The 11,914-nt window shown below is 40.0% G+C and overlaps 1 protein-coding gene across 13 annotated transcripts in view; it reads left to right on the top strand.

Annotated features, from left to right (window-relative positions):
- The first annotated feature begins 1,976 nt into the window (after positions 1-1,976).
- Positions 1,977-11,914, top strand: part of Kcnc2 (potassium voltage-gated channel subfamily C member 2) — a 188,256-nt gene continuing 178,318 nt past the window's right edge. For 7 of the 13 annotated variants that reach the window (XR_015443470.1, XM_004845021.4, XM_087192440.1 and 4 more), the window contains exons 1-2: positions 2,478-2,731; positions 3,851-4,571. Coding sequence is in view for 12 of the 13 variants with exons in the window: in XM_004845021.4 (XP_004845078.1) it covers positions 3,870-4,571 (702 nt within the window). In the remaining variant the exon portion in view is untranslated. Of the gene's footprint in view, positions 2,353-2,477; positions 2,732-2,995; positions 3,294-3,455; positions 3,717-3,850; positions 4,572-11,914 lie in introns of those variants that run through there. The other 6 variants (XM_004845024.4, XM_087192441.1, XM_021258524.2 and 3 more) reach the window with 4 other exon arrangements.

Raw genomic sequence — 11,914 nt, 5'->3', positions numbered from 1 at the left:
GATTGATCAGAAAAAAATAAGAGACTATATTTCATTCATTGCTTTGTGCATCAATTCTTCCTTGACATGAACATCCCATCCTCTGATCATCCCACATTCTTATTTTCAAACTTATCTGTCAGGTTCTCCAATTTTACATCTGATCCTTTATGAATCACAAGTCTGAGTTCTAAAGGCTGATCCTCCTGTCATTGTGATTATTTCCAGATTGCTTATATAACCTTAGGCCCAAATTGATTCATTAGATTTTTGGGTTTCATTTCTCTTCCTTGAATCATTTGCATCACTTCCTCCCCTTTTTTGAATTTCTTTACAGATCCCTCATAATAAAATTTACTGTTATACAATGAAAGTCTCTTGTTAGTGAGCCCTGTCATCTGTATGAGTTGTCTTTCTATAGTCTTGTGATTTAATGTGAATATTTCCTCTATTTAAATTTAAAAAGGAATTTATGGAAACTATTTTGCATATAGCACGATCTTGGTATAGACTATTAGTATAAATGCTTCCATTTCTATTATTATTACTAATTTATTTCTAAAAAACCTCACATACCTCCTTTGTCCATATTGAATTATAGCATTAAAAATATAAGGAACTATATTAAGAACAGAAAAAACGTATCAGAATTTAGATATTTCTTTTGCTTGTAAATTTTATGGCAGTTGAAATTTACTATCACTACTATTTGTAGAAATTCCTTAGTGATTGATAATTGTACAAAAATGAGGCAATTCTTTCAGCATTCAAGCCCTATGCTTTCATGTGTGGGTTAACAGCTCAAATGCTGGCTGCACATTTATATTTACATTGTTATTTATACTATCATTATAGATTTATTGTCATTATCAGTCATTTTCTTTTCTTTTTTCTCAGTACTAGGACTGAACCTAGGGCCTTTGTACTGAGATACTCCTCAACCCTTTACATTTTTAAAAATTTTGAGACAGAGTCTTGCTAAGTCACTAAGTTTCCTAGGCTGGGGTTCATCTTGGGATCCCCCTGCATCAGGCTTTATTACAAATGTATATACACACCAGACTTTCTCACATTTTTGCATAAGCATTAATAACCTTCCAAAGACATTTTAGTTCCTGATTTTGTTTACTTATTTAACAATCTCTAACAAATATGTGTTTGATTTGGTCAACTGTTGATATTTCACCACCTACCTTAAATTTCTCTATATTGTTAAAGTTTTCTTACTAATGTTACTCATAACTTCAAATCTTTCCAAACAGTAATGTTAACAGCAATACCTACTTTTCAAAGATATGTCCTTTCCTTAGCTTTTCCTACTTGGTGATGATCAATCCAAATAGGCCATATGTATGGAATAGTGGGGAGGCTTGTTGTAAACTGGGCCTTCCCACCAATCATGTATTATGGTCCTAAGGTCCTCAGCTCCAATACTCAGAATGTGATCTTCGCTGGAGATAGGGGTGATTATATTAAAATCAAGCAGGTCTAATATGACCAATATCCTTACAAAATGAGGAATTTGGGGCACAGAGACAAAGTGGGCACAGAGAAATTGATCTGAAGAGTCAGAGAGAAGAGGACCATCTACAAGCCAATGAGAGAAGCCTGTAGAGGATTCTTTCCTCACAGCCTTCAGAACATACCAACCTTGCCAGCATCTTAATTTTGGACCTCTAGCCTGCAGAACAGCGAGACAGTAAATATCTGCTGTTTAAGTCACCCCTTGATCTCAGCACTAGCAAATTTCTAAAAAACCAATAAAAAATCGAGAAAGGGAGAAATTGGCTTATTTGAGGTTTCCTTTTGTGTTTGAGTATCTATAGCTCATGCCTTTGGCTCCTGACAAAGAAGCCTGAAGTTTTACTTTTTAGAACATTATTTTCCTGGAAAAAACTTTTAAAACTTCCTTTGACTTACACAAGAGTGATGTAGTGGCCGGAGCCCTACATTCACCTGAAAAGAGCAGCCGCAGCCGTGTGTAAGACACAGGAAACTTGATTCATTGTCACCTGTAAGTACATCTCTCTTTCTCTCTCTCTCGTCAGCTGTCATTAAGAAAAAAATGCGATTGGTTTCAGGTCCTCTCACTTGCTGGGAGGGGTGAGAGAAAGGGCGCGGAGAGTGGTGTGTAAATAAGGCGGTCAGAAACTCGACAGAGGGCGAGGACGGAAGAAAAACACAGGAACCTGGTTGGTGGAACAGCTTCCCGACCCACTAGCCCACCCTTTCTGGAGCTGCGCGCTGGGGTGGCGGCAGGAGGCTGGCGGCGCGTGGTGCTGGAAGGACAGCTCCAAGAGTGCCTGCTTCATTCCGGGGAAGAAGCGGTTCTGCAGATTCCTATCTGAGCTGGGTGACCTCGCCTTCTAGCAGGTGAGCTCTCCTGATCTCCGGCAGGCTCGGGTGCAGCCACGGCCCACCGATCTGTGCGTTCCTGGCAGGGTCGGGCAGGGCCGGCTGGACCCGCCCCGAGCTCCATGGTTCGCTCAGCCCTGCGCGATGGTGACTCTGAGCGCGCAGGTTGGCGACGGGCGAACCCGCAGATCACAGAATGAAGGCGGGGAGCGCGGCCGGCGGCGGGCGGGGACTGAGTCCCCGACCTCAGCGCCCAGAAGAGCGGCGCAACCACCTGAACCCGGAAAACGCCAACAAGTAGTTTCTCGTCGGAGAAGGGCGGCTCAGTCCAGCTGCCCGGAGAACGACGTCCCCTCGGCAACCAAAGCAGAACCACTTTTCTCTGGGTCTCCTTAAGGTATCTGGGGACGAGGCGGGCACGCAGGGGGCATTTCCTGGGAAGGACAGGCTGACCCTGCCGGTGCGCAAAGCCCAGCCTTTGCGCGAGCGGAATGGAGAGGTGAAGCCCAGGGAAGCGTAGGTGGGAGGCTGGAGCGGGGACTCTGCCAGCCAGACTCGCAGCCCGCGGAGCTGGGGGTGTGCCTGGGCCTCGCCCCTCCTAGAAAGCACCTCCTCCTCCCCCGGGATGTTTGTTTTTCTTGGGAAGGGGGATGGGTGGGATGCATTGCTCACTTCAATTCTCTAAGATGGATCCTAGTGAGTCGTTTCCTTTCCCAAGTAATAATAACACTAACAACAACAATAACAATAATGTGAAAAGGAAATTGGATGAGGAAATTAGTCAGAGGTCTCCTTGGTGAAAGGCAAGAGCCTGGATTTTTTTTTTTCTTCTTTTTTTTCTCTGACTTCAGTCTTTTTGCCGGGTCGGTGAGGGAGAGGAGAGGTGAACCAAGAACGAGTCGCGCAAAGGGCACTCCCTGAGTGCCAGGGAGCAGAGAGCAGTCCAGGCTTGGCCAAGGGTACGCGAGCCACCCAGCGGCTCTCAGGCGGGTCCAAGACCCTCACCCAACACTGCCAAGTGGCCTTAGGGGGAGAACTCCCCGACTGAAGGAATTGCATGCAGGCTAGGGGAGGAAGGGGTCTAGGAGAGCGGAAGAGTGGGACCTTTCAGGGGAGGGGGAGAGATGGGGCCAAAGGAGGGCAGAGGGCATAGGAGGGAGAGAGATAGGGTTGGGGAGGAAAAGAGGGGTCAGAGGCTTAGAGCAGGTTAGATTTGCCAGGGGACAGGAGGGATGGTGAAGGGTGAAAAGATAAACGAGGAGAGATCAGAGCAAAGGGGAAGTGTGAGCCAGGAAAAAGGGCCCTGAGCGGTCAGAGGAGACTGGAACTGCTGTCTTAGCTCTCTGGAAACCGGGAAGGCGTGGTGCAAGAGGAGGGACCAGGTCTGCAGCCTGCTCTCCTGGGAGGGTCCTTGGCCCCTTGCCTACCTCGGGACTCTCGGGTGGGGGTGGCGGTGGGGGCGGGGGCCACGCCGGCCTAGCTCTCTAACTTGGCGCCGCGTCCGCCTTCCCTCTAGTCATGTCTGAGCCACAGAGATGGGCAAGATCGAGAACAACGAGAGGGTGATCCTCAACGTCGGGGGCACCCGGCACGAGACCTACCGCAGCACCCTCAAGACCCTGCCCGGGACGCGCCTGGCCCTGCTCGCCGCCTCTGAGCCCCAGGGCGATTGCCTGACCGCGGCGGGCGACAAGCTACAGACCTTGCCCCCGCAGCTCTCGCCACCACCGCGACCGCCTCCGCTGTCCCCGGGCCCCGGAGGCTGCTTCGAGGGTGGCGCGGGAAACTGCAGCTCCCGCCGCGGCGGCGGCGGCGGCAGCGATCACCCCGGGGGCGGCCGCGAGTTCTTCTTCGACCGGCACCCGGGCGTCTTTGCCTATGTGCTCAACTACTACCGCACCGGCAAGCTGCACTGCCCCGCCGACGTGTGCGGGCCGCTCTTCGAGGAGGAGCTGGCTTTCTGGGGCATCGACGAGACCGACGTGGAGCCCTGCTGCTGGATGACCTACCGGCAACACCGCGACGCGGAGGAGGCGCTGGACATCTTCGAGACCCCCGACCTCATCGGCGGCGGCGGCGGCGATCCTGGTGAAGAGGAGGACCTGGCGGCCAAGAGGCTGGGCATCGAGGATGCGGCGGGGCTGGGGGCGCCGGATGGCAAGTCTGGCCGCTGGAGGAAGCTGCAGCCCCGCATGTGGGCCCTCTTCGAGGACCCGTACTCATCCAGAGCCGCCAGGGTAAGGCCAGAATCCACCCTTCGCTGCTATTCCGACTTCTCCCAACTCCTTTTCCAACTTTGTTTTTTTTTCCACCAAGGGCCTGTGGATGAAGGGGAGAGGGAGAGAGCGGGTGCCCCCTAGAGATCAGTTTCCAGCTTCCTCGGGGCAGGGTAAACCTGGGGACCCTGGCCCGCAAACTCTCTCCTTCCCACCATCCCACTTCTGCCCTTTCAACTCAAACTGAGATTTCCTTTAGCAGATGGGACCTGGAGGGCAAACGTCAGCCTCTCTGTGCGAGTCCTGGACCTTGTCCTGAAACCAGTATCACTTTCATTCTTTCTTACAGTTTGTGTTCCAACTTTTTCCTGTAGCTTGGATGCCTCTCAGGGCCTCTTGGTCATCCTGATGTGATGCTTGCAGTGAGGCCTCGACTCTGCTTCACATCTGGCTCCCTCAGGCAGTGGCTCCTGTTAGGGATCTAATCCGAGGACACAGGAAGGGGAAATGGGGTATATGTGTGCAGGGGGCTTTGTGCACAGAGTGCCATGCGGCCTTCTCTTCCCAAGCGGGAAGAGTAGGTGTTGGGGTTGCTTGTCTCCGGGAGCTGATCTCTGAGATCCCACTGCATACTGAAGTTTTGAGTACTGTGTCTTTCCTCTTGGGCTGAATCTATGTTCCTTACAGGTTGAGCTTGAATTAATCACATTGCTGATCCGAGTTCTCTAAATCTGAGTCATTTAGTTTATAACACACTTTATTTTACTTTTTGTACTGTGATCCTAGCCTCAGTTTTTCCTTTTGGTTTCTAGTTTATCCGACAGCTTAAATTGAGTCCTTGACACTCCGAATTAATTCTTCAGGATTCCATGACGGGACTGTAAAAGTACCCAATAATGCTTTCTTCAGTTTGAAAGAAATATAAATAGTGAAAAACTATACAGTATGAGAATGTTTTTTAATTATGTATGAGGGGAAAGTACTGTATTTAGTGAAATCTTTGTGACTGCAGGTGTCTGGTTAGCTTTGCCTCTCAGAAGAGACGCCACCCCCTGGGCAGAAAGGGAATTCATTCAGCTTTACTTTGGATTTGTCCGCATTATTGTCTTTTTTTGCATGCCAGAAATCCTTGCCTTGTAGTTATTATGCAGTTGGCTATCTACTAACTAGCTCCTGATACTGCTTTAGAGGCTGAAAATATGATTTGTTTTCAGTAAGAAATAGATGAGGCAACATTGCTGCTTTCTTGGGTCTGGCATTTAAATATGTGTAAATTCTAGCGTGTCCACAATGATGTATTTAAACATAGAATCAATAACTTAGACTCTGTCTTTTAAGGCTGTCCTAATAGTCCAGTGAGAGTTTGCATTCAGAAAAAAAGTGCATTTATTTAAATTGAGTCATAGTCTCCTGACCATTACATCTGTGCTTCTTGCTTTCCAGCTGAGTTCCTTGGTGCTTTTTCCGCTTGACGCTTAAAAAGATAAACTGGATTTGTTTTCAGGTTCATTTTATGATTATCTTTTCAGAATGTGTGCTGCAAAAAGATAAAATGTGTATTATCTTTGCTCATGATAATGTTCCAGGCTATCTTCATATTTTATGTTAAATTTTATTGTGAGCCAGGTTGTATAGCAAAAGGTTTAAGACAGTTTATCTTTTATCATACCATGGAATTTGATTCTATTGCTTATTGATCCGAAGAGTAGTTCACTGATTCTAAAATTGTTTGTGCTTTAAATCTTACCTAGATTTTATTGTGATTTCATTAAGAATTTGACCTGCATCTATTTTAGGTGAGAAAGGAGCACAGCTTGGAGATTAACACAAGGTCAAAGAATAAGTAGAAGCAAAACCAGCTAGGAATCACAGACCATAAAAATCTAGTCAAGACCTTGTATTTTGTAGAGGAGCAAAATGAACACTCAGATGATAAGTGATGGCCAAGGTCAGACATCAAGTTAAGAGGAGAGCCAAAATTATTCTAGAGGTCTTATGACACCCTTTTCCCAGGTCTTCCCACTAAAACCACTGATTATAATTGATTGGCTTGTGAAATCTCTGTAGATCATGTTGCTTTTGTGATTTAATGCCTAATTAAGACATTCACTAGAGTTCTAACTTTGAAAGGTCATTATGACTTTTAAAAATATACCTATTGTAGGACTTTGATGGGTAGAATTTTTACCCCATACCACCTCACAATAGAATAAAAATATAAGACTTGATTTGACTTCTTAAAAATGATTCCCATTTGAACTTTCCATTTTTATCAATCAGTCAGTATTTAATAATTTGTTTTCTTTTGCATGCTTTCTTTAGGGAAATCACTTTTCAAATTACTATGGGTTGCCTAAGTCAGAAGACATGATTCTATTCAAAAGTGGATTAATATTTTTATATAAAAACTTTTAATTCAGATAATGGCCTGACTTAATGTTACTTGATTATTTGATAAATAGAATCCCATTGGGAGGCCACAAGATGAAACTATGTTTTGTATGGACATGAGTATAAAAAACATAAATCAGTTATCAAGTAGTTTGGCTCAGCTGTGTTCTTACTACTACAAGTCTCATTCTTAATAGAAGTTAAGTATTTATACTTTTATAAACTCTTACTTTTTAAAATTAGCTTATATTTTATTGAAATAGTTGAATGAATAATTTTAACCCTCAATTTCTTTTTCTATTTGTTATTTGTACTTGTTCTTTTCTTCATCCTTTCCCAATATTGAGGAGACTGGCACAATTATTAAATGCATGCATATTATTTCTAACTTTTATGACCTACACTGACTAAAGCACTAGTGATAGGAGCTCAATAGTTAATTGAATCTTACCACACTATATTTTTGTCCTTTGTTGGTTAGCATGCCCCCTGACCTATGGTTTTTAATTTTATGATATAAGTACATATTTGAGAATCTAAAATGTTCAAGTTAATTTGTTAAATAAGTTTATATGTTTTACTTAGGAATTCTTAAAAATAGTACTCAAATACAGAAATTTATAAAAATTCAAATATATGTTGTCATGGAAACCTATTGTGGAGAGAATGGTATCAGGAAAGAAAGGAGGGATTCTTAAGTTGATTCAGGTGAGTGATATTTACTAACAATAAAAAGAGGGATATGTGGATCTGTGAAAATGCTATGCATTGTATATTTTCAATATAATCATTTTTAAGTTTTAGAAAAAGATCAAGTTTTTATATGCTTTCCTCTGAAGACAGTATCATGAAGATAGATATATATATCTTTGATAGAACTTCTACAGTTTTTATAAGTTAAAAATAGTATAAGATACTAGAATCAAAAAAAAATTTCAGTGTACTTATTTCTAATATTGAAGAGATCAAAACAGTTATAAGTTCTAGTACTTATTTTTTTGGGGGGGGTGGGGACAGGAGATTGAATTCAGTTCTGTTTTAGAGTAGTCTCTTCTTTTGGTAATATATACATATCTACATCTATGATTGATCTTTCACATTTTGCTTTCAAAGAGCATTTGAAAAAGCAAAAAAAAAAAGGGGGGAAATAAAAGGACTACATCTATGGACTCATGGACTCACACTCAAGATTTTGGTGGGATCTAGATGTTTCTCATATGTTCTCCTGAACTTTACGGAATATACCATTATTGTGCACTGTACAATCATCCTGGATCACAGATGGGTTGCAATAGTAAATACATCACTTTAAATCTTGAAATATTCACTTTATTATCTTTTTTGATTTTTTCAGTTCCAGAGCATTATTGAAATATACTCTTTAATACCAACTAAATTTAAAATTCAATATCTCAAATTGGATTCAAAGTTTCAAATGTTTAACTTACTTTTTTATGGGCCAGTCCATATCTCTTGCCTAAACTGCAAACAAAACAAGAAAGAAGTTGCCATAATGCTTAGTTGCTAGCATTAAAGGTAACATTTAATTTTTAAAAATTATAATAATGTAGGTCAATTTGAGTTGTATACTAAAATTAAAGAATAAAATTAATTTTTAGTTTGTAAATATTATGCCAAAGAATACTAATTAATGGCCAAATGTAGCTTGTCCATAAAATATTGTTGCCAATTAATAAAATTTTTAGATAGTTGGTTTATTTAATGAATATTGGTTATGTAGTCACTTTAGACCAGAAACTATGCAAAATACTGGGAACACATGAAGAAGATATACTAGTTCTCTCTTCTCATTAAGCTCATTACTTAGTTTATAATAAAACATTTCCTAAAGGTACTACTGATTGAATTTAAAAAATAAGATAACAACAAACAAAATTATCAAGCTATAGAGGATAAATTTTCCTCAAAAAAAACTCACATAGGAATATTATCTGACAAGGGCAGTAACATATTCATGTTATAAATGATGCTGTTACCTGGGCAGAGTGGTGCATGCCCACAATATCAGCACTCTGGAAGGCTGAGGCAGGAGAATGGAGAATTCAAGGCCACTACACAGTGAACTATACAGTGTTCCCTGGCTCATTTGGGTGTTAAAACATTACTAGTCTTTATTGTATTAGGCTTGTTTGAGCCTTTCTGCCCCTTCTTTTACTTGATTGGTAGTCTCCGGTGTAACTTACCATCTGACATTCACTTCTCCTTTGGGCTCACACTTATTTCACTTTTCTCCTATTGATGGGAACATTCATTTTCATTTAGTTTGATTCCTTTTCCTCCATCAAATACTGATGTCTCCTTAGGCTTTATTCATGATTCTTGTGTTTCTCATTCTAATGTATACATTCTCCAGCCAATTTAATGTACAGTGATTTTCACTACAAGCTATGTTTTTGCTGCTCCTAATTCTAGTATTTCATCTCACCTTTCCCTTTTAGCTTTGTGTGACTGATATAAGAGTATAAAATCAAAGCTGTTCACCAATGCATTATGTTGATGCATTGAATCACTATACATCCAGGTAACTAAAGCAGGAAATGGGATATTAACTTATCCTTCTTTTCACTCACTTTTCCTAACTATGAGATTGAAAAAACTATGTCCTATCTATTCTTACTATATTGTCAGATATTCACCCAAGTGTCTCCTCTTGAGTTTAGAGCCTCATTCATCTACATTCAAATTACTGATAATTGCCCATACCTTTAGGTTTCAGAGTGTTTAGCTCTCTTCAACATACTGAATTCATCTTCTATATATTGTTGTCAGAATATTTTCCCTCAGTTAAAATTTTTAATCGGTGTCATAAATTTCCAAATAGTATTCAAACTCCTAAGTATAGTAAATAAGACCTTTGTTTCCTGGCTTCTGCTTTCTCATGCTTCAACATCTTTCTGATCGCTTCTTTTTAAAGTAAGTAATTAATTAAATAAAATTTCAATCGACAATCAATGTGTAAGCTCAGATATCTCAGTAAGTAGATCCTTGAACTTTTAATATGAGAGCTTTTTTAATTCTGATCTTTCTATTTTCAAAATGTTATAGGCTCTCTTTTTTGCAATATGGTGAATGTAGTACTTATACCAAATAATTTAGGGTGTAGCTAAGTTTCTTCATTTCTTTTGTATTAATTACACATCGTGGTCAACCATATAATAATGAGAATCCAAGTTCCTTGAAGAGTCTGCCATAATAATCCGGTGTATTTATATTTGACATACAAGCAGTTAAGTATCTTTTGACCTTTTCCAAACCACTGACCATATAGCTCACAAATAAATTTATGTAATTAATTAACTTAAATGTAATTAAGTTAAAATATCTTAAGCATTGAATGGGATCAGAGAGTACTTGATTCAATGACTCACAAAAATAAACAAGTAACTTCAGTTGTCAATTGTATTTTCACTAGTATATCTGATCACACACAAGGTGTTCTGATCTATTGCTTGACAATAAGCACGCCAAAAGTGAATGTAGTTGGGCATGTTAGGTATGACTTTTTCTATAATATTTTGATAGAAACTCACTTGTAGACTTGAATTGATAAAATTAAATGAGAGTCATGGAAATTATTCTTCCTTGTCAAGAAATTCATTTTCAAAGAAAATGTGAACAAGGAAAGATATATCTATATCTATCTATCTATATATCTCATATATATATTTGTTGTCCTTTCCCATTGGAAAATGTACACAATTCCCAGTAGTTTTTACTATTGCAAATAAAGTAAATGTGATATCCAAGTCTTACTTTTTGGATTTTTGAGTCATATATCCTTATTAATATGGGAATCTCTAAAAATATGTCCAAATGAAATAGTAAAGGCTACTAAAGATAAACGCAAATTTCCAGAAGGAAATGTATAATGACAGAACTGTCTAAACAATTACCATCAATATATTACCTAAATTTAATTCAATTATGTTTAAAGTATAAGGACTTTTCTTTTAGAAGAACAATGTAGATATTCTTTTATGACAGATTAGCACTGCTGTGTGCCTTGTCTTTCCAGGTTGAAGGATGGTATTTACTTTTAATTTTGTGTAGTCAATATTTTTAAAAAGTGAATAAAATGTAAATAAAATGAAAGTGAATAAAATGTAGGCATTGGGAGGGGAAGAAAGCAGTAGTGGAGACTATATGGAAACAATTACATAATTGCATGATTAAGACCTATGAGAACTTTCAGTAACCTTGATTGTAATACTAGGTAAATGACCTTGGGGAAATTGCTTCATCTTTCCCAGTTTGATTTCCTTTACATTATTCTAAAAGATTAAAAAATGCAGGAAACATTTTGGACTAGATAGTATACAAACTTCTACCCACCTCTAAGCTTTTGATAGGTTTATAAGGAAATTATTGCTAAAGATTCTGAGTGGTAACCAGGAAGGAACAAAATGTCTGTACCCATTTTGATTGCACTCTGAGGACCATCACACTAATAAAGTAAACCAGAATTGATTTTTTTTTTTTTTTTTGTAACTTTCTGCTCTTTTTTCCTTATAGCTGTTGGGTAGCTGCTGCTCTGGTTACCATAGAAACCAGTTAGCTCCTAGCTTCCTGTTTCCATTGAAAACAGCTTTCTCTTAACCACATATTGATCTCAGGAAATCATTTTGCTGTGCCTATGTCACTGAAACCCTTACAGATGATTGGCTCTGTCATTTCCGGGTCTAAGATTCAGTGCAGGTGTGTAGCCATCCACTCACAAGCATAACTGATTAGATAATCTTGGTTTTCTTTTCATTTGAAAAGTGCCTTGTCAAAGACATCATCCTTTCCCTCTTCCCACATTTTATAAAGAAGGGAAAGTCTTATTCACTTGAGCATTTACAGATATACCTAACACATTTAAGTGTTTACAAAATAGTGTCAAATTATTCAGTTCTAATCTATTTTATAAACCAGTCTATTAGAATAAGCATAGAGAATAATATGCTGGCTAA

This window comes from Heterocephalus glaber, unplaced genomic scaffold (assembly GCF_053883595.1).
Source record: "Heterocephalus glaber isolate CG9 unplaced genomic scaffold, H.glaber_assembly_v1.0 deba00001571, whole genome shotgun sequence".
Classification (NCBI taxonomy): domain Eukaryota; kingdom Metazoa; phylum Chordata; class Mammalia; order Rodentia; family Bathyergidae; genus Heterocephalus; species Heterocephalus glaber.
Note: the sequence above shows the minus strand (reverse complement) of the source record. Positions and strands in the feature narration are given on the sequence as shown.